The sequence below is a fragment of the Varroa destructor genome, unplaced genomic scaffold, assembly GCF_002443255.2.
Source record: "Varroa destructor unplaced genomic scaffold, Vdes_3.0 BEIS01000002.1, whole genome shotgun sequence".
Taxonomy (NCBI): Eukaryota; Metazoa; Arthropoda; class Arachnida; order Mesostigmata; family Varroidae; genus Varroa; species Varroa destructor.
Window position 1 is genome coordinate 33,933,760 of NW_019211455.1, and position 26,819 is coordinate 33,960,578.

Genomic DNA, 26,819 nt, shown 5'->3' on the forward strand with positions numbered 1-26,819 from the left:
AGTTTTCCATATATTTCATAAAATAGATGACTATAAATGTAATCTCGATTTAAAGCACTAAACTATAGCTTCGCCTCTGATTTCATTATCTTCTGATAACACAAATTTGAGATACCAATGTAGATAGCCAGATTTGGTGTAAATCTTTACCGATTTGCTTCTGCTAATAGTGAGTATTAAATTAAAATATTTATATCCGCGAAACAGCGTTAGACGAGCTAAATATGATAACGTATAATTATCACGACTATCTTAATAAGTGCGATACACGCTGTTTAAATATATAGATTACTAATAAGCTTTATTCTTACAGCCTCATCAGCGATTTGATTCTGGAACCGTTTCTGCATATTGAATAATTTGAAAAGTAGGTATTCAAGTATTGCGAAAAAACATGTAAAGCTTGTACTTTTATTTATTTATGATATAAATATTATAAAGAAGCATTATACTAAATCGTTACATGAATAAATTCAGTAAAAATAAAACTTCCTAAAAAAGCAGATTTGAGCAATATTGTCGCGCGTATTTTTGTTTTTCACAATTCGTCCTTTTCGCCAACTTATTATTATTATTACATGCACAAACCGACAAGTCAACCAATTTTACTAAATTTAAATGAGATAAGCATCAGTAATTCATGAGAGGTGTTTCACGCTATCTATTATTAAATTTAATCCAAACCGGTATAAAGAGGACAGACATGAAGGCCTTCAATTACATTTTATGATTTCGACTTCCAACCAAGCTAAATGAGCACCTCACTTGAAGCATTGTGCCAATGTTTTTCTTCCATAAGTGTCTATAAATCTACGAAATTAAAGCCACCTGCGTTTACATTCAACGGTGATTCTTTTAACGAGTAACGGCTTAAGCAGTCTTGATTGAAAAGATATTTTGCATGCACTTAAGCTTTAAAGTGATTTCATGGATTTTCAAATTTCATTACATTTTATACCAATAAGGTACCGAAGCAAAACTACCTGCAAGATTAATTTTCAAGCGATGCAGTCTACTTGGCTTTCTTGTACGGTGCATTTCCCGTTTTTTTCCTTTTCGACGAAGACACGGCCTCTTTTTTGATGTCAAATTTCCGTTTAGGGGCAGGCGTAGATGGTAAAACTTTAAAGAACGAATCCAGTCGACCTTGCTGTGAGCTATTTTTGCCCTTATGTAATTTCTTCGCTCCATTCCTAAAAAAAAAAAAAAAAAAAAAAAAGAATAATCTGACTACATTTTTGGCTTCTTCTTATCGGCCTAAGCTTCGCTATTATGTACATAAGTTCTCGAATCTAGGTTTTACATTATAATGTACCGTTTAAAACATCGACGACACCTTCGCGTGGACACGAAATTGATGCTTTCAACATAAATATTGCGTTAATCGCAAAAGACGTACATAGAATCAGCAACAACAAGAAGCGAAAAGGAATGCCCAGCATTTTGCGATATTAGAGTTTTTTAAATCGCATGCGAGCACCTTTATATCTACAATTTATATGGGTTTACCATTGGGATCTCAAGCTGCACTTGGGATGAATCAACGGGAACATTTCAGAAATTCTCTAACACTGATTTCGAGGTAAAGTATACGTGCTGCCGACATAATAGCTGTCTAGTCTAGAAAGAACTGCAGGTCCTGTTTGAATCATTTTCGCGCCTCCGCGACAGTTTAACTCAGATCAGCTGTCGGTTATTTTGCTGCTTCCTCTGGTGGGTGAGAGCCCGTAGAAACCTTGTGGCATATATGGACTATAAGAACATATATATATATACATATAATAGTATTAATATAATAATATCAATTAGAATAGTACTGTTATACGGGAGTACTGCGTGTTTCGATCTGACATAAGAATGATTCTGCTAGTTTACTAGTTTCGCAATTTGTAAGCGCTCTATGCATAGCCACCATTAAGTTGTCTCTATAAATCTTTCAATTTTTATGGCGCAACACTTTGTAGCCCGCGCAACCGTATATCTTAGTTTAATACGTTCTAAGCTTTTCGGCTAATTCTAACATAGTTTTGAATCACCTTCTTTCTTTGCTTGAGTGTAGTGTGTAACGGGAGAGACAAAGGAATTTGTTGTTTTCACAAAGCTTTACAACGTGAAATGACAGCAGAAAACATGGCAGTCTTCATTTCACGGATTCTCAGTGCGCCCAGTGAGGCGGGAAGTCTGACCTGTTCTGGTTTGTTCTCCTGGTAGCTGACACTAAGATGCCGTGAACAGCACTTATATTCATACATCTAAATTCAGTTCCTTTAAGCTATCTGAGGCATTCGGGTAGCGTAAAACATTAATAACCCGCCATGCTAAGAAAGAATGAAGGATAACTGATGAGTTACTAATTCACAGTAACAAAAAGCTTTCCTTCCTGCGGTCTTCTCCTGAAGAATTTCTTCCTGTTAGCGTCTGTATATAAAACACTTGTTGACAGACATTGTCACTTGACCCTCAATATTTACCTTAAAACGAAACTTATTAAACAAATGAGTGGAACTGCTTCTTCTTTCATTTTATTGGCTGATGTTTTTGCACGAAACAGTCATACATATAACTCTATCGCCGTCGATAGCACTTAAAATTCACCCTTACTGTAGCTTTTAAAGTTTTTAGTACGTCAATATAAAAGTAAATCTTCTTCAATTTTGATTAACGCAATTTTTTGAACACAGCAGATTTCGTGCTGGGTTCACTCCTCCGTATAATGTCAAGTTGTTATGGTTGTTATGACAAGGTCGTGTATATTGGATCTGTTAAAAAGTAATGGCGATTTTTAAATGTTTGTTTTTCCTTTTAACTCTCGACTGTTAACTTATTTCAATATTCCACTTGAACACGTTTTTCCAAACCCATTGTATAGCGAATCTCATTTCACCTCAGGTCGACGAACTTATTTTCCAGGTAAAAAAAAAATGCGCTTTTGGCACTTATTTAATTTCGCCTTTTGCCAAGATTAGGAAGCGACCAAAACAGCCAGGGATATTTATGCCATATGCGGTGTCCACTCCATGCTTGAGAGAACTGCTCATAGATGGTTTACAAAACTCAATAACGGCATCTAGTCTTTAAAGGACGCACTATGGTCCAGTCGGCTATCCTAGGTCAATGAAGATTTTGCTTGTTAGTCGTTAAACAACTTGTTAATTGGTTGAAAATATAAATAGTTTAGCCATTGCCAGGCATCTTGGACCTATGGAATTTTATCAAAAAGCATGGTCCTGGATGTCTCCTGACTGCCCCTGAGTGAAAGGCACAAGAAAACATGGTTTCTTATTTTCTTTCAGCATCTTGCCCCGTACGGAATGACAGATCTATATACAGAATTATTATGAGTGATCAAAAGTATCTCTTATAATATAAAATAGAGTATATTAACTGGCTCCGGGGGATATGCTTAAGTCTGAAGCTAAGCCAATCTCCTTCCCAAAAAAATTACCGTTTAATGCCATTGGAAGGGCCTTATACACTGGGAAAGTATTGAAAGAAACAAGACGATTCAATGCGTCAAGCAATCAAAGCCTTACAAAAAAATATATAAATAAGGCGAAGTGATCTCTATACGACAACGCTAGACCACACATGACAAAAATCGTTGAAACCAGCCCACATAAGTTTGAGTAAGAGGTTTTTTTGCACCAACCATATTCTCTAGATCTAATGCCAACGGGTTACCGCCTTCCTCGACTACTGACAAACAGAAGTTGCAATTGTACATGTGACAACGGAACAGGTCTCAAAAAATGGCTGAAAAAGTGTATAGCCGATCTGAATATATTTGGCGAAACCAAATGTATGAATTAAGAAAATGACCTAGAAAGCTACAGGAAACACATAACAGATTATTTCTTCTTAAAATGATCAATTTCAAAATCTCAATTCATAAATTTCAATTATCTATTATACTGATTAAAAAATAATAGCATGTTTTACTTAACAAAAAATGCAGCTTTACTTTCAAAGTAAAACATGCTATTATTTTTTAATCAGTGGAATAGATAATTGAAATTTATTGTAAAAGAATCTAATTCTGTAAATGAAAGAATAATTACATCGACTAGATCAGTTCGCATGTATCCTAACAAATTTGAGATAATCACTGTTAATAATCTGAGTTTAAAACTTTTTTTTTATATTTTAACATAATATTACTAAACTATATACGCGCCATTTTAACCAACGGCTTTCTGCCATTTTTTTTGATAACACCGTAATCTCATTATTGTAGAACTTTTATGGTTTCTGGCCAAAAATTGCGTCTTTCCATTGAAATTAGCACCATTAACGCGGTTCTGCAGAGACCGAAACAAAGGACTCGGCCTATTTGGCATATGCATTAAATTTTTTTATCCAGGTTCGTTATGTAGCTAGAAGACTATGTGGTCTGGTATTGTCATGGAAGATGACGGCCCCAGTTTTCTATTCCTGTCAGTTTTTTCCGGTGACGCGTTAGTCGTAGACAGTAGAGATCCGAATGCACTGTTTGGTAGAAACTCATAATGTCTGATTTTTCTTTAATCCCACGAAACATATAGCATCACCTCCTTTGACGTGAGCGCCGCCTTTGTTAAAAATTGTCGCGCTTTTTCTTTGCACATTAGTATCGTATGAAATCTACTTTTTATCGCCTGATACCAACCGCTTCACAGATGGTTTGATTTAGTTGTGTCACTGTGAAGTTGCATAGATAGAAATTCGATCAAGTAAATTCTTTTGCGTCGATTCAATTGGCAACCATTTAGCTTTTCTCTATATCCAGCTAACTTCAATTAAAACTAAGTGCTAGATGTTTAGTGCCTTGGCGATGTTACGGCTACTCAACTGTCGATTTTGCTCAATTTCGGCAATACTATTTTCAACTTTTTTCGTAATTAGTCGACTTCTACAAAGATAGCTGTCCACATCGAAATATCTAGAACGAAAGCAACAGAATCATATTTTTCTGATAATATATCTTGACTATGTAGCACATTTTTTATGAGCCCGAACAGTATTTGCGCCTTTAACGTAACAAAATTGCAAAATGCCGCAAATGTTTGCTGAAATTTCATTCATTTTCAATCTTTTTGCTCTACCTCAAATCTGAATAAAGGCATTTTGACGATATCAACACGTCAACAAGTCACATCAACGACCTATCAAAACGACTCATATTATTTGAGAGATGCGATTTTAAAGCCACCCGTCTAAATAGTTAATACTTTTGCGATAAGCTAATATAAGAGTGCCATATATAAGGAGGCTGTACTTGTTGTGTTTGTGAGAAACATAATGACTGGCCCTCAGCTTATGACATCTTATTTTGATTATTCGGTTTGATACCCTATTACCAATATTCTATTATGGATAGGTGGGTATGCATTTGACGCACACACAAGAAGCCATGAAAAGACATTTTAAACCCAGAACGATTAAGGAGTTATTATATCACGTAGAAGTACTTGCCGAATTCTTTCTTCGTTAAAACCGTTTTCTTCACACAGGAATTTTACCAGTCCATCTTCGTTAGGCTCCATCCACCTAAACTCCAGCTCTTGGCCTGGGGTAACTTCGGGTTTTTCAAAGAGTTCTCTAGCCCTTTCAAACTGCCAATTTTCGGGTACGGTATATTTCTAAAATAAAACGTTGGGAATCAGTTATTTGTCATTATAAGAACTCATATTTGAATATATACACATTCCTTATTTGCCAGAAGTTTGGCTTCTTTAATTAGTATCTAACAATGTGTTTACTTTTCTGTTTTACCGACATTAACAAATAGTATACTAAAATCAAAACAAAAGCGGATATGATATAAAATAGTAAATGTGAAAATGTAATCGAATAATTGGCTCCTCACCTTAGTATCAAGATTCTGAAGAATATTTTCAATTGAACGATGCTGACGCATGAGATCAATGGCTCTCTTAGGTCCAATACCTTTGATGCTTTCACAGTAATCACATCCAAGTAAAATGCAGAGATCAATAAACTCCCTTTGAGTGAATTCTAGCTCACTTAGTATCTTTGAAAGAGTGAACTCCTTAATTGGCATTTTCCTACAACCACAAACACAATATAGTTTTATTTTTGTATCAAACTTCACATAACACATATTAGTAAACCTGCTGGGTTCGATTTCCAGCTAGAAACGCTTGTAAAATTATTGAATAGTAAGTCTTAGTAACTCGTTATGAAGTTACGTTTGGCCAGCAAGAGGCCCTACTATCAACCTTTTCCTAATATATCAATGTTCTTTTGAATTTACTGGGTTAAATGGAGAGTCTTGGCGAACTTCAAGACGAAGAGAAATTCAATCTCCCCTAACTAAAGTCAACTATGGTTATATTAGCATAAGTATCTGGTATAACCTCCTTAGTATGTCCACTTTTCACCAATTATATCGACAACCATTAAAATCTTCTGAAACATGCAAACGTGGAACTTCCTTAGTTTTCTTTTATGATGCACATAACAGTCTTCGGAGAAAACGATAATTTTCTTCAAATTAGAACGTTTAAGGAAAAATGGGTAATAGAATAAAAATGGGATAATAGAAGTTTCTCTGGTTCACACACCTGGCCTCGCTGAATGTCATATGTCTAAGTACAATAGGTGCCCCAAAAGTAAGACAATCCATATCCTCGGTGGCGGCCGCAAATACTTTCCCACTTTTCACCAGCTCGGCACATTGAGCCTCGGCTTCACAAGGCGCCTCAAGAAAAGGAACACCCATGAGATCAAGAAGACGTTTGGCATCTTCATTGTGCTGCACAGCAACCAAGACAGACGCACCAATATTATAACCACAATAGAACGCTTTCATATTCTTTTATGTTTTTTATTGCTTTATCCTAGGGCGGTAAATAACTAAGTTTTATATACTTATATTCATGGCGAAATCGATAGGATGCACAGAACTTATCAGGCTACTGAAACACACAGGGTCCCACACACGAGAGATAATAGAAGTCCTCCAGCTACTTTTAAAGTTTCACAAGCGCAAGCAATTATGGGAAGTGAACGCATATTGTTAGTCACCACAAAGATATCGTAAATTACGTCAACTTCGAATAAATGAAAGTAACCTCAGTAAAAGCTTAGAGGGGTCGCTTTGGGATACAGCACGAACCACTTGCCTGCACTAGGAAACCTTTATATTAAAGGCAATGACTTTAGTCCTACATATTCATGATGCCGTTATATCATAAAATAGAACTGAGGACCAAACAGCAAGCAGTGCCTTGTTGTTTGTTTTGCAGACAATGGTAAATTTTAACATAAATCATAAGTGTCTTACATATAAATCACATAACAGTACCTGCTTTGTGACCTTTACAAGCCTTCTCTGATACTTATTAATATCCTCCTGATTTCCGAATTCAGTAGCTTTTTCTAACTCTTTCTGAGCTTCTTCACGTCTCTCAGCGCGTTTTTCCAGTTCTCCGATCTTCAGGTCAGGTGGTTTGCCATCGAACACATACAACGGCTTAATACCTACAAGTTTAGACCGTATAAAAGTACATGCAGTGGTTATATCCTGAATGTGATCCCAAAGGTTTCAATCAAAAAGGGGTCGATCACTGAAAAAAAATACAAGTTGATGTTATACATTTTAGCAAATGCATTCAGACCAATAAAATTAAATCCCGCTGACATCATCAATCTACTTTTTCTAGATTGCTAACCATTCTCGATCATGCGTATAGTTCTGTAGAAGAATCCGACGAGATGCGAAGTTGTTTCGCCATCAGCATTGGTGAGCATGTTATTTTCTTGACGAACGGCAATCAAGAACTGGTAAAGACACATCGATGCATCCAAAGCAATCTTGCGGCCTGAAAGTATAATCAAAAGTTTATACTCAGCTAGCTCGCGGTTACGGGGATATTTTTAATAAATGTTTCTAAGCTTGGCACTGGCATAAATAGAACTTTCAATGCTATGGAAATATTGATGCTTATCAAGAAAATAGTTAATGGAAAGTGCAGTAACATGATCAGCTACATCTAGTACTGAACATCAGGTTCGAAGGATTTAGCGAGCTGCAATTTCTTTACAGAGATGTTTATAACTTCAACTAAATGTTATAAAGAGATAATTGAAAATAGAGCTAAGTAAAATGCTCTCTTTCAAACCGATAAGCTAAGCTATCAGTAATGCAACTCGTTTGGAGGAAACATGTGCTAACTTCACCTAACGTTTATGATACGGAAAAAGAGAACATCTTGTGTGCAATACGTTGACATACCACTATATAGCGATTAATGAATGGCCTAAACCATCGATATAATCTGTATGAAACACAAAGCAAACAATAACTAAAGAAGGTAATAGGAGAGGAAAAGATGAACACAATATTTACAAAATTCGTAGCTATGTTGCAACGTTTTTGCAACGCTGAAAAAGCTTACCAAAGAAGTTCTTTATCTCTCCCTCCTTAATGGCACCTGGCGCAACATCGGCAATTAACTTCGATAAACCTAAAATTCCCATTGTGGTCCGGGTCGTATGATGCAGGTTCAAAATATTAGGTCACACCTATCGACATGTACTATATATAAAATGAAGCCGATAGTGCCAAAAGGTTGAAAACAAGTTGAGTAAAGAAGAGTGTTGTGCGCCAATTGTATTAACACAGTAAATTTACTAGATACACCAACGAATATTCATGATATGTAGGTTCTGTTAACTCACAGAAGTGTTGGACTGATAATGTAAAAGCACAACGTATAGCAGCATTTTTGTATTGAGTTTTTTGTCGCTGTGAATAACTAAGCTTTATCGGTTTTCTATAGTTTTTAGAAAATGTTAACCTAGTCAAAATGAGATGTGCGGATTTTTTCTACGGAGTCGTCTGCTTATCGGGAATCTGAACACGAAAATAAAAGTAATGCAGACATGGCCGGTTCGGATAATCTCTGTATCCAGACTTGCGCATACGATCAACATTTTAAGTAGTAAAAATAACGTGCAACATGTTAAAATTACGTTCCTTCATTCAATGCAAGTATGCAGTTCCTGCGTCGCGCAACGTTTCTATTGGAGTGGTACCTTCGATCGGATCACCGACCAGGAACGACTTTGAGGTGAACCCTCGATTCGTCAATCGCAACCCGCGAAACCTAGAGCAGATGCTTCTCGCTCGAAAACCTGTCGGTTGGGAGTGGGATCGTCCCTCAAGAACCTACTGGTATCGGCTTGAAATCCAATTAGCGAAAAGAAATGTGTTTGGTCAGTATAGACCTCTGCATAATACAAAAATGTAACTCCTCTGGTAGCGAATCAGCTACAATTATAGTACGATTCCTGTAAAATGGATTTCGTCAATTACCTTGTCCCCACCACTTTTTGGTTGCATAAGTGTCACCCTTAGGATGAGGTTTACTACAAATTAATTATTGCTAGGCAGTGCCAACTCAACCAACTTACTGTGTATATTGGAATACGCATATTCCCGCGTTTTATAAAGAACACTTACTACGAAACGTATATATCAGGACTGCTTGACACAGCGCATCGACAAAAGACGGACTGGAAAACATAATAGTAGTTCATTTCGTAAATCATAATATCTTAAAATAAGTATTGCTAAAATTCCTAATTATTAATTAATAAAATTCCTACTTGTTAGTTTAAGGAATGTAGGCATATACAAATGTAGCATTTTTTTGGATTGTCTTCGCTCGAAGATTTAAAGCCAAGTGTAGCTTGCATTATAGCATAGCTCGAAATTTCATTTAATAATTGAAACATCCAACAGGAACCGCGTTATGCATAGGCAAATATTACCCATTTAATTTTAAAAATAAGCACAATCTTACAGGCAAAGTGGTGCATAATAGTGGCAGCTGCGTAACAGAAGCTTCCACTACAGAATGGGGAATTAAAAAGCAACTCGTGTCAACGGCTGATAAAGGTGCGGCTTTTGCAGTCGGCCGCGTTTTAGCCCGCCGTTGTCTTGAAGCGGGAGTATTAGCTGTCCACGTTGATATACCTGAGGAGAAAAAGACATCAAAGAAGGTAGGGATAATTTAGGTGTGGTAATACCCTTCACGTTTAAATAAAGCTTTCAAGCTTAGAACGTACGCATTTATACTAATTGGTTATTTAGTATATAATCACATCATACATTTAGTATCACACTTTTTGGTTAAAAAGTGTGATGAATATTATGTATTCTGTTATCGTTGTTTCTATGCAACACACTGTCCTGCTGTTTCTTAGCCAAATGGTGTTAGTGGAAGTCTTACGTGATTTTCCGGGGTATTGGCATATCTTGACCTATTTTGCCCTCCAGCTCATATGGGGTATTTTTAAAACCATAGGGCTGTTCTATTCTTCAAACACCCTAATGTAATTATTCGCACCTATTTCTTTTTTCTATTTCTTATCGACGGTTTATAGAAAAAAGTTGTGCTCAATATTATCAGTCAGTCGTCAGCGGCAACTGCCTTCGCAGCACTAGTAAACCAACAAGATCGACGAGCATTCTTTATTTCCGTTTGTGTGCAGCAATGGTTACCGTTACGACAACAATCCTTCTCCCGTTTTTTAGCAGACAAGTGGATGTCCTGTACTACGTTTAGTTCAACTTCAATTACAACGGCTGTTCTGAATATTAGTATACATCAGTAGGAGCAGGAGACAGGAAATAGCGGCAAAAATAGGTTATTTATTGTGCCATGCGCAGAGCAACTATAATTGAATAAAGAAAGAATAGTCAAGGCTACAACATAGAGCCTCTGAGAAGGATTTGTCTATGAATGTTTGAAGAGAATGATTTTTACGCGCATTCCGCATGGTACATAATCCATCTGTTAGCAATCGGGATTATGCTAAATGTAATTACTGAGCTAAAGAAAAACGGAAATATTTCTAGTTTCGCGTTCCGAAACGTTATCTCCCCGTTCTACTCTTGACAAATAGGGGCGTAGGTTTCACTTTATATTATCCCAGTGACACTGCTTATCTCTTGTGATTTTAGTCGGTCATGCATTCTTGTGACTTTAATATGCGAAACGTGTTGGAGGCTATTATAGCAGATCCCCCGTTATACATGTCAACTTCGTCTCCTGTTACAACTTCGGGAAGTTTCACCGGCTTTCGATATCGAATTTAGTAGTAATAGCAATTTTACATGCGTAAACAAATTGCGCTGCTTATAATGTGGCTTACGATGTTCGACGGCGTCTGCCGCTTCACAAAATACTTAAATCAATTCCACTCCTCTAGCAAACATTTCAAGTTTGGAGACGTACTGCCAAGGAAGGGACAGCACGACCTTGAAGTCGATTTTTAGATTGTTCCGTTCTATGTGTCGCGTTGCGCTTTAGATGACCTTAAGGAAGACAGTTTCGATATGTCGAATAGCTACAAGCGGCCGTGCTGACTCCGCGATGCCTGTTGATCCTTAACGACTTGTGAAGTGCGTCTGGAGTTGAAAACTTCCGTTACAATTAGAAGACGCAAAAGGAAAAAAGGCTGAGTGCGTAGCGTTTCAAAGCTACAAGCCGGCGGTAGACAGCAAGATATTTAATTTTGCTAAAGTTTGACCACTGACATTTAGTAGCTTCAGGAATGAAATTTCCAACTATTTTGTTTCTAAATTCTTTGAGCTCGGTGTGAACATGTGGGTACTGTTGTAACTTAATTTTTTATACAAGAACTACACAAAAAAACGATTTTAAGAATGCTCAGAAACATAAGTAACCTCAACTAGATAGTTTTTGTTTATGAATATGTGGAAGCAGTCTATCATATAAGAAAGTGACGCTGTTGGCATCTTACACATAGCAAGAACAAATAAAGGGCTTTACCTATATACGCTGTAGCTAAAAAAAGCTAGAAATCATAAACTGAATAAAGGTTAAATTGTGCAAAGTTTGCAATAGATAAGTGACTCATATAATTTTATATGTTCTCTATGGAGTTTTGTATACACCTTTGCTTTCCAGGGCCTGCCTAAATCTTGCAATAAAGAAGTATAGTGGTGAAAGTAAAGAAGCTAAGCAAGCGATTACCCTCTCTTGAGCTATTTCAATAATTTTAACGTTAATTTTTAGGTTCAGTCGTTACTGGATGGGTTCTCGAAAGAGGGTGTCGCACTAAAGGAGCCTGGCGATCTGAATGAAACGGAAGATAGGCCTCTTGTTACCATGTACAGATAAACAAATGTCTGAGCTAAAATAAAGTAATAAAAACTACAATTTTCTTAAAAGTCTAGTTTCATTAATCTATAATAATACTGTATAACAATAGAATGTTATAGGTGCTATAGACGACGCCTGTTTCTATTATACGACGATAGAATACGGCGCGCTCTGGAAAGCCCGTTGGGTTAGTCAAAGAACCCGAATCTGAGCACAGAAAAGTCTACGGTGTAATCTAGGTGGTATCCGCCATAGCTCAAAAAAGGTATCAAGGGATTAGGTAGTTTAAAGTAAATTAGAGGAAGCAACTCAGCTCTGAAATAAGAAGTTGCCACACAAAAATAATAGAATTAAGCTGCATGCAGGTTTTTTTTTCAAAATACGCTTCTGTTGAACCTCAGGCTCCGGCACGAGTGATGTTTGATTAAATGCCATTGTATCCGAATGGGGCGCATACATTATATGCCACACTATTATGAGCAAAAGCAAACCTGTCGATAAATCTAGACAATACAAGTATTTGCTTTGCTACGAATTTCGCCTCTGAGTATGTCTTTTCCAACGCCACTAAAAATACTTACGAGGTAACGTTTATTATAGAGAGCATTGTCACTTCAGAACCAGCTGCAGTCGGCTTATCTACTGGACGATAAGGATAGGACGAAATCGCTAGTAATGCAGCGCATTAAACTTTGCTCTGTAATTCTGACGTTGATAAACTTCGGATAAATACCATTTCACTCGAGCGTGCCGATGTGTGACTTGGGCACTTCCTTCCAACATTATAGGCACTTGACTGATTGACGATTACTTCTATGCACTCTCCGGTTTTAGGTTTGAACTTGAACCAAGCCTATGCTTAACGGAAGCTTGTCTATGTGATGGTACCATGGACAGACCCGAGACATAACCAGCCAAGACACAAACAAGAGATAAACAAGCACGCAAATTTAATGGCTTGGCTCTATGGACGACATTCAGATTGATTCATAAAAAGGATCTGGTTGGGTAACTAGCCTCTTATGTGCTATAATAAGATCTAAATTCCGCAAGTTAGAAAGAATTCACATTATCGGATGTCGTTTGCGAGTTTTTAAATAGAAAAGTGATATTTGCTTCTACTAAAAGCGGCCTGACCTTATTACTATTGTGCACAATGGTATGTTTACCGGATTCAAGATCCCTTCTCTGACTTGGAACGCGGTTTTATGGAAAACAATTATATGTCATGTAAGTGGGTTATATCATAATTAAAGCACTGCTAAGAACAGTGGTGGCTGAAAAGCGCACCGTCATTGGTCGGAATGTTCGAGGCTCTTCATTTCTGGGAGATCAATTCCACATCGGGCTAAACTTTTCAACGTCCACTTTCAAGGCACAAGCCTAATAAAAACATCCACAGAAAGCTTCGCGGTGCATTTATTAGTCTTCAAGTTCTAAAAGAACCTGAGCCTTCCTTCCAGACGGTCACAAAATAGCTACTAAAATTTGCTACACCTAAAAGCGTTTAAAGAATAGGGAAGAGATACGGACTCGCTGTGAGTGATGATCGAGAGTTCTTAGGATTCCTGGGTATTTGTAATCGCTGCCAACAAATGATAACACAAATTCATATGTGAGCCACAAACAAAAATGGTATCGACAAACTGCAAAGAGCAGCTCCGAATGACAACGATAAAACAGACGTTGACATTGGTCTTGGGAGTGTCAAAGCGCGCAGTCATGTATTTCGGGTTTGCAAACAAGGCGAAAAGGTTCCAACCCTCTCTGCTACGTACTTACTTCACTCGCTAAGCTGGCGAATCATTTCGTAATAATTTTAAAGGTTGGTTCGGAATAAAATATAATAGAGGAATAGCAAATTAATGGTGGGTAGTGCTCTTGGCAGAATTAAGTCTTCTGAGCCTTGCCGAGCCCCACACTCGGCCCAGATAAGGTTTGGTAGTGGTGCTCGGTTGTGTGTCAATAATACTACCCACTCTTAAAAAAAAAATGAGACGAGTAGTGGCATCATCCGAAGAAGCCACTTCAGCACTATAAGATTTATTATTATAATATTTAGCACAATAATGCGAATTTTTTTTTGTAATTATGGTGCAGTTGTCACGCCAAGGTTAGTTTTCGTCGTTAAGCGATAACTTTGAAACTAATGCGGTCAATAGCGCTGTTTCCTGGTACTTACTGGTGGATGCCACTTATAAAAATGAATGATTCCAAAGCCGTCGTTTAGTCGCTAATTTTTAGTATCAGTCATCATGGTATTTGGAAAAGTGAAATCAAAATTCTTGAAGCTGGTGTCGCAAACGTGCAATCTGCTTCGTGATACAAGTGCAACTGCATGAACAGCAAACAATAAAATGCTGTAGGTTGTATAAACTAGAGCTCGAGCTCTCTATATTTGTATATATTTATACGTATAATTCAAAACTAGTGTGTGTTAAGTCGCAGGAGGTCGTAAGAATAGAAAGTATAAATAATATATTTCAATGGAGGGTACTACCCCTACTGAAGTTGTCATAAATGTACATAGTGTTAACCTTTAAATATTAATTTGCGTATGAATCAAATAACGTTTAAGTCATCTAGGATCAAGAGGTCTCAAATTAAAAAAATTCTAGAAAAGTAGAAATAATAAACCATTGTGAAATAATTTATCACAAACATCAGAAATGATTGTGTTAGCTGAAATACTATTCAATGCTTCAGCAATGTTTGTTTTTGAACGATTTGTGAATAAAAATTTATAGTATCCGTTTGTGACCTTTGGCAGCTAACGACAGAGCTACGAAATGCAGTGAATAAAATCACATAAAATATGCCTTATCGGGATAAAAGCTTGTAAGTTTACTGTTCTATGGAAGCTGCGACAAATAGGAAATACTTGTGCTTGCAAACTCATTTCGGTTCACAAATGCTCTTAGTCGAATAGATATTGATACAGGAGATATTACTCATTTAAGGGTTAACGAATGCCCTTAGTCGAATGGATATTTGATAAAGGAGGTATTCTCTAGATTTTGCATACTTAGCTTTCTAATCTATCTAAGTTTGGCAATCTAAGTTAAACGCCCATTGCCATAGGGCTCGTCTTCAATCACTATATTTTACACAGAACCCTTGAGTGTTCTGTATGATCGCAAACTCAATTAAAAATCGGGACGATAAAAATGTATGGTCTGTTAAGTTCTTGATACAGTTCTTGATACAATTTTCAATGCACAATCTTAACTTATTCTGTTATTAATTGATGCACAGCTATAAATAGGTTATGTTTGAGTGAAAGAAGTTTGTAAGACAGTCATAAAAAAGGTGACTGCTTTGTGCTTTGATATTGTAATGACTACGCATCTACCAATTAAAGAACTTGAACGCGATTTATTGTGTCAACAACGCGGTTTTCTCTGTAGTTCATAGACTCCGATTGAGTATCACACCGATGCGCTTAGGTGTACGGGTTAAAACCACAAACTTCATCAAATTGCTAGGGAAAAGAAAACAGGAAATAAGTAAGTTATTCACTTTTTTTTTTGCTTTATCTTATCGTTGTACCGCCATGTTTTTGGTTCAACACGAAGACAAAAAATAACTGGACTGAAACTGCTGTTTATTCACCTGTAAAATGGAATGCTTGATAATTTGAGTCGCGACTATTTTTGATCTTTTTGTTCCCAATATTGATGCAATAACACCCTCAAGCTTATATTTGATTAGTCAACCAAAACTACGTCCGACTAGATTATTAACGATCTTATAAATCGTTATTTTTTTGTGATAATTCCTACTACCAAGTAGCAGCCATAGCTTAGACATAACATAATAGCTGGTCTGCTTACTCGCTCATACTCAGTCAAGCCTAATAGGGCGGGCCTTCGTGACATCACATCAACGTACATCACATCAAATTAATAACCGTCAACGTACATCACATCAAATTAATAACCGTCAAATACGTTTTCCACACCTTCCACATAGTCAACATTATGTATCTTTTAACCCCTAAAATTATCCAACACAAATATCATGTAATTATGTACTTAATTTGAAACTTCTAAGTTGAAACACTTGAGACAACTATTCCGGCTGCTAACACTACGTCATCTAACTTTAGTGCTCTAGTACTTTGTCGTCTACTAGCTAGACATAGCTGACATAAGTTACCTTATACTTGTTGCTGTCGTTATATCTGGAACTACAAATTAGCAGGTTACGCAATTTTTTAATTTTGCAATTCCTCGCTGTGTCAGACTTGCTTGTTTTTGCCTTAGACAAAAGAGAGTTTATCGCCCAATTTTCGATGCATAACTTCATGCATTCGATAACAACTCGTAGCTATCTAATCAATCGACACACTTTAGTGAGCTTTAACGTCGGCGAAGTCAATGACTATTTTGAAGTAGACATAGGGATAGTATTCGGAAGGCCCCATGTTAAAACCGGGTATCTCTTCCACGGGCCCTACTGCAGCACTGTTATCCAAATGGCTGTACAACTGGTTCAGCACGTCTCTCAGCCTGCGCATACAACGCTTTTGAGGATGAAGTAGCATACCCTGCAATAAAAATAAAGTTGAAACGAGATTAGTAATAAATAAATTATTAAGTAATAGATGAAAATAAGATTACATATGCAAACGTACTGTAAAGTTCCCATGTAGTTTATGTACATAATTGTACTGTAAAAATCTCCGAAGTTCTAAGCCCTATAAGAAGAAATAGTTAACCCTGCAGACCACAAATATTATCTCCCTATATATTTGATTTTATATAATAATATATTTAAAAATATATAATATAATATTTGTATGCGTAAATAATAGCAAATTAAATGTGAATATACCATAAATAAAATAACTACTTATTTTCCGTGAAGTCAATATGAATTGATAAATCGAATCATGCCATCGAGTCAGAGCCCTTTCGGAAAGTATATGAAGGTGATTAGTTTACCTGGAAATTAACCGGTAGTCCATAGCGAAGTACCGACTCGACAAAGAGACGCAGTGCCTTAGTGTGAATCCAAGCGATAAAAGCCTCACTGAAGTTGTTCTTTAACCAGCGAATGAGTAGCGCAAGCTGGCGTTTCTTTTCTGTTTCCATTCGACCACGCTCATCTTTGCCTGATTGAATGCTTTGTTCGTTATATTCGAAATCACGAACAATGAATTTGTTTGCTCGAGCCTGAGTCTTAAACTCATCGACAACTTTGCGGAAAAGTGTTACGGTGAATAATCCGTGATCTTGGTCTTCGTGTACAAGCTGCGTAGTTCTTGGGACGACCATAGTTGTCAGCGTTGCATAGTTCTCCATCCATGCCTTAAACAACGCTTTGGGGACAACGACAAGGAGCGTTACCAGATACTCGGAACCAAGCACAAAATGCTCCTTTCGTACGAGATCTCCCAGATTGCGCACAAGTAAGGACCCTGTTTGCTTGCGCTCGTACGACTGAATATTGGATTTTAGCGTGTCGTATCCTGACGAGCGTGTCTTGAGCTCACTGTCGATCATCCCCAACTGCTTGTTAATCATTTGGGTTAGCGCGGGCAGCGGCTGATGCTTTGGATATTTTGCCACGTCCCAGCTGAACCGTTTGACGTAAAGCACCAAATCCGTTCCGTTCGCCTAGATCGGTATTCCGATCGTAGAGATTGCGCAACAGCAAACACGAAAATTCATAAAGTGAGGCTTGTCTGAACAGGACCTAACTGATGGAATAAATGGAGGTCTAAATCTTGTGAAACGAATAATAAATTGTAGTAATGGGCTGAAAACATTGTTTTATAGAACAATATTTATGCTACGCAAGGCAATATTCTCTTGGTGTCCATCGAGCTTAATGACACGTATGGAAGTAATAACTAAATATTTTGGATATTTTGTATTTCTGACAAACCAGGTTTTTCACTCTACTATATTAAAACATTCCAACTGGTTAAGGATCTGAGAACAATCGAAACAATTTTTTACCTTGAGATTTTCGCTGAATTTATCTCTCTGATCCTCGAACACATCTGCAAGGTAATTTGCAATCTTACGAGTAACTTGCTCTGTAAACTGGTCCACACGCTGCAGTTCATCAGATAGCGAAACTAGTTGATCCAGAGTTCCCACCTTTGAAAAAGTAAACAATATGAAACGAATGGTTGTTATACGTGAACGAAACAAGCTTCTGTGAAAAGAACCTCGTCTTATTTTTCATTCAGATCGCATAGAATGTTTACATCAGAAATGCTTGACATGCATATATCTGAACCGTGCTCGAAATACGAAAGCGATATAGCCTTTAAACCAAATAACCATCGAGTAAATTAACATTAGTATTACAGAGCCAATAACAAGCAATGCCCAAAGTGTGGTCTATTTATTGATACTTTATTGGCCATTTTTGGAGTTAAATAGATATCAAGGGTGCGAATAATTATGATTGAATTACAGTTAACAGAATTAAAATTAATGAGCCCTTTTCTAACGTTGCAAATATTATAATTTTTTTAATTACCATTTAGCTGACTTAGCATATGAACAACCTTTAAATTGCTGACAGGGCTGATATTGCACATTCATTTTCATTATTAGACACCCTAGGTATACTAATTGTATTTAGTTGCCCACCGTATTAATATACAAATTAAAGCTCGCATTTCTAATGAAGCAGAAAATTGCACTGAACAAATCATACTTCTTGAAACAATATTACACAGTTGTTCCAAATTCATGCAAGCTTTGAACCTACGTTTAATATGTTTACTAAGGTCAGGCCGGGTGAATACTGATTTTTTTTCGTTCTATTCGAGTTACCTTAAGATCAGGCAGATTGAATTTGTAGTTTGTTGCAAGCTGTTCTCGACCTATTGCTTCATTTAGTTTTTCCCATGTGTGCTGACATGTTTGCTCCCCTGGAGCCGATATCAACCAGAATTCGGTCATCGTAGTCGCAGGAATAGCCTGTGAAAACAAAACTACTCATAGCAGCTGCTAAGTTGAAAAGTACGCCCTGTAACATGTAATTTTCTGAAAAATTCCATGTCCTCCAATAATAGACCATTAATTTTATAATTAACAGTTTCGTTAACCTGGCTAAAATGTCTACGATATACACACTTCGCTCCTAATAATCCTTCTCCATAAGCACATTCAGCCTTGTCAATGCTCTTCTTGAACTATTTGCTTGACTTAAAATGGCGAAACCTCGACACTACTTAGTGCTGCGCGAATTTCATTGGCGGATGAGAATGCACGTAAAAACGCTGGCGAAAATACGCCGATATTTCATGCACTAAATACAGTCACGTACGTAAGTACGTAAAAATGGCTTGCATATACAACATGCATAAGGAAATGAATTAATCATTGAAAACATAGTTGAGTAATGTCCTGTGTACTTTCTTTTCTTCGCCGACGTTCTGAAGCACATTTGTGAAGGTGAGGCGAAGTAATCAGCCAACGATATTCGGACATTCAACATATATTGATTATAAATCTTGACGTTAAGTTTCCTTATGCAGCTCCGAAAAAACCTAAAAAAACATTGCCTCTGCTCGACATTATTTGTCACAAAATACGGTCATATTTTCTTATAGCAAAAAATATATCTCAATCCATCAAAGTACTAAACGTGCTTAGTGAATGAACTGTAATGAAAAATAGAGTCGCCAGGTTCCTTCGAGTCTAATAGCTTCACAGTTGAATATCCTTTGTGGCAGAAGCTTCATTGTCACCTGCCATTAATACTTATAGTACAGTCAGTAAAACTTTAGGACGAACTCTAATTTGCCTACCATGAGGCCCATTTTTAGTAATTTTGATACAAATAGTATCTCATAATTTGTGAAATAGCCGATGCTTCATAATACAGTCGCCAGGTTCCTTCTACCATCTATGTCTAAATGTTAAAATGTTAAGTGTTAAATGCTAAATGTCTTTTGTGGCAGAGGCCTCATTGTCATCTACCATTAATAGTTACAGTGCAATCAGTAGAATTTGAGGAGGAAATCTTATTTACGTACCATGAAGCCTATTTCCAGTACTTTTGATACAAACAGTTCTCATAATTTGTCGCACTGCTTCTTCAAATAGTTTGCTTCATAATATTTTATCGACGATAAAGCATTGTCTATTACACAAATTATAGAAACTATTATTACTTAGAGAATTACTTTAATTACAAAGAATAGATACATGTCTTTCCATAGATATAATATTAATTTACAATATTCACGATTGGACTGGCGCAATTTTGACTTCAAGAATAACATCACGTGCTAAAATCACACTCTAGAATTTTGGATTTCAATCCTACGTAGCCAGATTATCACGGTGCCTTACTTTTTCAGCTGATATGCTTCCTATTAGGGTAATTTTTTTATCATGAAGGAGATTACTCCACTGCTCCGACACCGCCACACAGCCAGAACATGTGACGGGGTGTACTGACGACATAAGGTCAGTACACAGTATTCCTTAGGCCAACACAAGTTACTCTCGTAAATCAGCCGTCGTAATAATAGTACCCTATGACTATGTTACCGATCAAGCTAATGCCCATCCCGAGAAGTTTCCTCTCAAAGCTCGACGAATTTCATTCGTTGTCATGATAATACTGCTGACCCAAAGTATGGAGACGATCCACAAAGGTTCATGATCGAGTAACTGTCTGTCTGACTACATAGTATGGCTAATGACGGATCACAAAACACACATAGTATAGCACTGATTATGAACACTCCACAGCCTGTAACATACTATTAATGCATAACAAAGCTGAACCAACGACGAAGCTCTCAACTCTTTTATAAAAAAGCAATAACCAGTGAACTTACTCTGTCAATCAAATAGACACTCGATGACTTTTGAGGTTGCAGCTCGAATCGCGGAGCACTTGGAATGTTGAATTGAGTTCACGGTCTTACTGTGCTTCCACTTCTTCGATTTGCAGCGAGTCCCGTGACCAGAGCATTCGCGCTCATGATTTCTGCCTATCTGTCGATTGTTGCCGTGTTGTCCAGGGGGCGCAGTAAGCGCTACCACTACATTTCTTAGTAAATATAGTATATATGAAAATACATTTATTGTTATATTTTATTTACAATTAACTAGAACTTGGTGAGCTTTTTATGTATATGGTAAAACTGACAAGACTTCTTTCGTGAATCTATATTGGTTGTATAGCTGTTATGTGCTGTTTCTTATGAAGTGGATATTTCGAACTCATTACATCGTCTGCTTCAAAGCGTATAAATAAGTTCCTTGCAACCGGATGAACATCGGTATAGATGTCTACAGAAAGTTTTTGCGTTAATAATATTTCATTATTTTAAGAAATTTTAAATTTGGTTGTCATATCATAACTTGTAAGTAGCACATTGCATGTACTACCTAAGGAAATTGCTCGAGCCTTGCAACTAACTTGTGCCCATTGACGGAGCAGGTTTGAGATACGGGATATTTAGCCAGAAGCTTAGCTAATTCAATCGGTTCTTAGAAATTTCAGCGTAGCGCTTATTTTAGTGGCAGGTTCTGCTAGTATCTGCGACAGGTATTGATGTAGGTAAGTCGCAAGACTTTAATGACAATGAATCTTGCATATGTACTGAAATTGCTTTTTTCGAAGGGGTTACAAGCGTGATCAAGCACAAGTCTTTTATTGATCCAACTAATCTCATTATTCAAATACGTAATCTTTAGAATGTATCTGCTTCTATGTTACAAATTTCCCGTCACGTCTATGCTGTAAAGAACCTAAAGTAAATTAAGTGATTTTTTATTTTTTTTACGAATTTATGAATCTGGTACCCTGTTTGGCATGTTACTTATTACTCGTTCAATCTCAAGCCCAAGTATGACGTATATAATGTATGCGATTTTATTTTATGTTTTGCATAATGCCCGACTGTTTTGAAAGATGGATAGTTCGTATAGTTCATAAGAAAAACAAATGTAATAAAGGGTGACGCCATTTACCATCTACCGCTAAATACAATACACTACCCTTTGCCATTGACTCCCATTTCATCCGTTACAAATAATGTTTATCGTTAGTGCCACAAATGCCTGAATGCAGTTTGAATATATTATATTTTAGCTATATTATTTATCTGTATGGAAAAATGTGTATAGCTGTCTAGTGTGCATGATGCCATTAACAATTAGGTACTGTGGCTTTCATGGACAAGAAGAGACTATTTTTTCTCACACTTTCTTTACGCATATAGAAGTGTTGCTCAAAGAAATGCCGCGGCTGGCTGTTCTTATGAAACTATATATTGAGATTTTCAGCGAGTATTCTTATTAAATTTTGTTTCCGCGCTGGCTATTATCTGCATTTGAGTTATACTATTGATCCAGCCAGGTGTGCTACAGTTGTTACAAATATTACTTTAGGAGCTGACTATGAAGGCAAATGGTATTATAATTAATTCGATTAAAACTTTTACCCGAGGTGACACCGACAGTTTGCTTAGATACTAGTAAAGGTGTTTTGAAGCACTGGTGTTCGTTGTAAGCCAGTAATGACGTAATCCAATTTTGAATAAGTAGATGAATCAATTAAGATTTTTTTACCAATTTTTTAAAGTTGTAATTAAATGTAGCCTAGCACAGGACACCCGTACGCAGCAGTCTGGTGCCAAATAAACCGCGGTAAATCAGTCAGAGGTTTGACATAGGTGTAATTTAATTAGATCATGTTGAATAACACATCCGAGTGCCATACGTTAGCTTAACGGGATCGTAAACTGTTTTTGTAGCGCGGCGTTATGTAAGCAAGCGCGTAGCGCATCTTATAGCATAAAATTGTACGGTAGTTGAAATTAAATAACGCGCCGCTAGACAATAAAATTTAGCTGACAAAGATTTAAATCTCTAGAAACTTGCGGATGGAACCCGGTGAAGCTTACTTCAAGAGAAATAAATCTAGAAGTAAGTATGTATTAGTTTCGAAAGTCCTCATTCAGTGCTCAAATTTTCGCTTAGAGGCCACAGCACTGTGGAAATCCATCGAAGATTGGTGAAAAGATTTAGCGAGGCCTTAAGCGAATTCACAGTACGTGAGTGGTGCAAATATTTTATGAAAGGATATTGGAGTTTTGCAGGATAGTGGGTAGTGACCAGACATCGGCATCCAAACGAAAACGCACTGTCGCAATCAGCGAGGTTTTATAAAAGCAGAGTTTGGAGTTTGATGGCTCAGTCTGCTAAAACTAGCGTTGTACATATAACGTATCTCGAAATTATAACGCAGGTGCTGAAAATTCGGAATAAATAAAAAATGGATCCTCCGTGAATTGATCCCAGAAAAATGCGTGTAATGTATTTCACGTGCAATATACAGAACTTGACTTAAAAGAAGATCCGTCTGCGGTATATGATTGCCGTAGACGAAGTCTTGGAGGACGCGTGGTTCAATCTACATCAGTCGGAGGAGGATCAAGCGAAAGAATCGCGTCGCTATAGAGAGAAAAGCGTGTGGTGGCAGTTGAATAGGTTCGGACGTAAGGTGAAGCGGTACTTGCAATAGACATCGGGGGCATGTGCTACGTATGAGAAAACGAATGCGAAGTATGTAGCTATCCAGAAGCTACCGGAACGTCATAGCAAGGATGTTAGAGGCAAAGAAATACTAATAACACATTAAAAAGCATCCCTTTAGCTTAACTGCTTCAAAAATTATTCGACTTTGAAGCTTACCGGATTTGCTTGTGATAGTTAATACTAAATTTTGCTAGTACCGTGTTTTTATAAGATACATATGTTGTTTTCTATTGTAGTACCAAGTAGTTAAGGAGCACGAAAAAATAGTGATTAGTGAGATTAGTGTCATTAGCGAAACATAGCTAATGTATGATAAGTGCATTTGGATTTCATAGAACTTGTTTCTATTTCAGTTTAATTTACTGATAGATAAACTTAAGTATAAGTACTCTATTTTATAGAGGACGATGTTTCTTGTGACGTTCTTATGATAATTATTAGTAAATGTACTCATTTTTTCATTCCTCTTATTAATTATGGGCATAAACATGTGCCAGCTGTAATATAGTTTTATTAATTAACGGTATACGCCATATAGTCATTACAATCATGCTGTCTGAGTATCGGTTTTACGAGTATTTTAAATTGCAAGATTAGAAGTTTATTTGTCTACGCCTGTCTTAGACAAAACGGGATTTACATTACCTGCGGTATTCATGTTCGGTACTTAAGATGTCACTGTTTAAGCCGTCTAGACTTTTCGTTATATTTTCATACTTTTTCCTACAAACTTGTTTGGCACCTGGCTTCGGCTGACCTAAAAACTATTAGAACATCTTTGATTTGGTCAATGAAATTCATATACCTCGACGAATATACAATAATTAAACTTCGTATTCTCAATTCCCGTATAGCGGCATTTTACTGTAGGTTATGATTTCGACTTGTGCGAAATACTTAGAACTTTTTTCGGTACTTGTAATTTCTGGTTTCTAGGTGCACATTTGTTCTTGTAGTAGTATCACACATACTATAACTGGGATGGAAAATTGATCAAATTTACATGATCGTCAACAAAAGTTTGACATAATCATTTGCTATGATTATGTCAAACTTTTGTCAAAAAGCGCATGGTTAGAGATCTGGCGAGTAGTATACAGAGCAACATCGTGAATCTCACACCTTGGAGGGTGCTCGACCTAGACATACTTTAAATTATGATGGAAATGGTTTTTCTCTTTTTGATGGTGTATTTGCACGATTCACTACCAAGAAAAAATAAATGTTCATCCGTTAGATATTTGTTCAGTATTATAGCATGTTCTTTGCTTTAGAATTTTTGACATATATAAAGGTTTATCTGAGCGAATCTCATGTTGCTATTCAAAATAATAGTTATTTGATTTCAAATATAATTAGATGGTTCTGACGAATCGTTGTTGAGGCATTATGTGCACTTGATATAAAAGACGCGTCAAGAATAATATACTTCACAACTATATTTGAACAATGTTGTTGTTGCGGAGGTATCGCCATTATGATTTTCCCTATTGTTATATTTGTCGGTATGCACATTGAATTTGTTCTTTGCGCACTGTTTATTTCAAGGTGAAGTCGGTATATGAAATATCCGTTGACACAGAGAAGTGCTGCAGATCCCGTAAGTGTATGCTTAATGCTAATTGACTTTTTGAAAAATACTAGCTAGGATATTTCTATTAGACCTACGCGTTCGAGTCTCACACATGCATAGTTAATACTGTTTGATTTTAAAGCTAGCTTTACCTAACCAAGTACCTTTTAGGTAAAATAGATCTAAACTATGCAAAAACATTCAACCGAAGGAGATGGCAGCCACGAATCGTCGCCTGGAAGCAGACCAGGCTCGTTCCTACCAGTTGGAGATGTTCGAGTTCGCCAAGAAACACAACACCATTGTAGTCTTAGGCACCGGAACGGGAAAAACGTTCATCTCTGTGCTGCTTATCAAGCACTTCGAACATCAGGTACATTATCAAGAACTAGCTCTGTTTCGAAAGTATCGTATCTTCATTCTTTGTTGACAATAAACGTATGTTTAGTTTTATTCATCTAACTAGTTTCACTCCTTATATTGGACTTAACTGAGCATTCTCAGGTACAGGTTTAAGCCTGTAGCGATATAAGAAGCATTTGTGGTTTAATGGTTATACTCTGGGTTTTCGGATCAGATATTTGTGATAATACTTGTAAGAAATCCCCTGCTTGTAGAGAACTTTTGCTCTGAGTGGCAGACAGGGAAGGTAATAGATAAGAGATAAGGAAGATACTTGTTCTGTTAGGATACTAACCGTAAAGCGCTGTCACGGTGTCGATATTTTTCGTCCTTTACCATTGGCAGATACGCGCATTGCGGTATGAAGTTAGTTTAAGGGACTTGATACAGAGTTAGCGTCAGATCTCGAAAAAAATGTAAGCATTTTGGTAAATATTGTTTAGCCAATATAAACAAGGCAAGTGATAGGAAAAGAGCAATCAAATATCGTGCACTCTGAAGCAAGAGGCGTACTCCCGTCCTTGTAGGATGTAACTCAATTATAGATCTAGGACAACCACGAGCATCGTTATGTACTGACTACATTTTGAAGCATCAACTCCTTCCCTAATAGTTAATGACATAATTTTTTACGATGAAGCTCGTTTTTAGCTGAATGGTTATGTAATTAAGTAAACATAAATAAATCCGAGGCTCAGAGTACTCTAATAGTGCGTGTCAAGCTACGATTTCACAGAATATAACTCAAAAACAGATCCACGACCATCACGAGCTAGTAAGGTTTGAAAGCATAAGCCGTTTCCTTACGACTTGCTTAACGCCATAATTTATCTGATGAAGCTCGTTTTTAGCTCAGTGGCTATGTAAAGAAACAAAGTTAGGGATAAATGAAAATATAGGGTTCAGGGCACCTCAGTGTGTGTCAAGTAATGACTTCACTAACAAATAAGCCACTGTGTGCTGCGGTTTGTAGGGCAAAGGTGTTATTTGATTTTTCCTCTTTGAATCAGGTAATGAAGTAGCAAAAGTAAATGGCGACATCTACCGTGACATGTAACGAACTTTTTAAATAAGAAATACTGAGTTTCGACAGTTTAGATATGCGATGATAACCGAATGACAGTTGTCCAAATTTTCCATGTAACAAATAGGAAAGTTTCGGTGTGCACGTAATTTTTG

The 26,819-nt window shown here is 36.9% G+C and overlaps 4 protein-coding genes across 10 annotated transcripts in view; 2 read left to right on the forward strand and 2 right to left on the reverse strand.

Moving 5' to 3' along the window:
* Positions 1-274: 274 nt before the first annotated feature.
* Positions 275-8,621, reverse strand: Fen1 (Flap structure-specific endonuclease 1). Of its 2 annotated transcripts, XR_015319869.1 has the most exons (8): positions 8,400-8,621; positions 7,674-7,823; positions 7,307-7,482; positions 6,564-6,754; positions 5,846-6,044; positions 5,452-5,618; positions 1,510-1,752; positions 1,068-1,193 (listed from the first exon to the last, which is right to left on the reverse strand). XR_015319869.1 is itself a non-coding variant. In XM_022791896.2 (7 exons), exons 1-7 carry the CDS (start codon positions 8,479-8,481, stop codon positions 1,013-1,015), a joined length of 1,146 nt encoding a protein of 381 aa, XP_022647631.1. In that variant the 5' UTR covers positions 8,482-8,621; the 3' UTR covers positions 275-1,012. The 2 variants fall into 2 exon arrangements, 1 of the variants encoding a protein (XP_022647631.1); XM_022791896.2 differs by lacking the exon at positions 1,510-1,752 and having other exon boundaries at positions 275-1,193.
* Positions 8,622-8,780: 159 nt separating this feature from the next.
* mRpL18 (mitochondrial ribosomal protein L18) lies at positions 8,781-12,205 on the forward strand. The gene is made up of 3 exons (XM_022791897.2): positions 8,781-9,219; positions 9,812-10,008; positions 12,051-12,205. Exons 1-3 carry the CDS (start codon positions 8,964-8,966, stop codon positions 12,153-12,155), a joined length of 558 nt encoding a protein of 185 aa, XP_022647632.1. The 5' UTR covers positions 8,781-8,963; the 3' UTR covers positions 12,156-12,205.
* Positions 12,206-15,492: 3,287 nt separating this feature from the next.
* Positions 15,493-21,117, reverse strand: Vha44 (V-type proton ATPase subunit Vha44). 2 transcript variants are annotated; one of them, XR_002670559.2, is made up of 5 exons: positions 18,935-19,081; positions 18,104-18,247; positions 17,084-17,758; positions 16,296-16,686; positions 15,493-15,618 (listed from the first exon to the last, which is right to left on the reverse strand). XR_002670559.2 is itself a non-coding variant. In XM_022789481.2 (5 exons), exons 2-5 carry the CDS (start codon positions 19,061-19,063, stop codon positions 16,489-16,491), a joined length of 1,146 nt encoding a protein of 381 aa, XP_022645216.1. In that variant the 5' UTR covers positions 19,064-19,081; positions 20,956-21,117; the 3' UTR covers positions 15,493-16,488. The 2 variants fall into 2 exon arrangements, 1 of the variants encoding a protein (XP_022645216.1); XM_022789481.2 differs by adding an exon at positions 20,956-21,117 and having other exon boundaries at positions 15,493-16,686.
* Positions 21,118-21,353: 236 nt separating this feature from the next.
* The window catches only part of LOC111243637 (endoribonuclease Dicer-L-like), a 29,263-nt gene continuing 23,797 nt past the window's right edge, over positions 21,354-26,819 (forward strand). Inside the window, exons 1-3 of one of the 5 annotated variants that reach the window (XM_086978501.1) lie at positions 21,354-21,402; positions 25,214-25,265; positions 25,450-25,611. In XM_086978501.1, the coding sequence (XP_086834627.1) occupies positions 25,227-25,265; positions 25,450-25,611 (201 nt within the window). In that variant the 5' untranslated portion in view covers positions 21,354-21,402; positions 25,214-25,226. Of the gene's footprint in view, positions 25,266-25,409; positions 25,612-26,819 lie in introns of all 5 variants that reach the window. The other 4 variants (XM_022789476.2, XM_022789475.2, XM_022789474.2 and 1 more) reach the window with 4 other exon arrangements.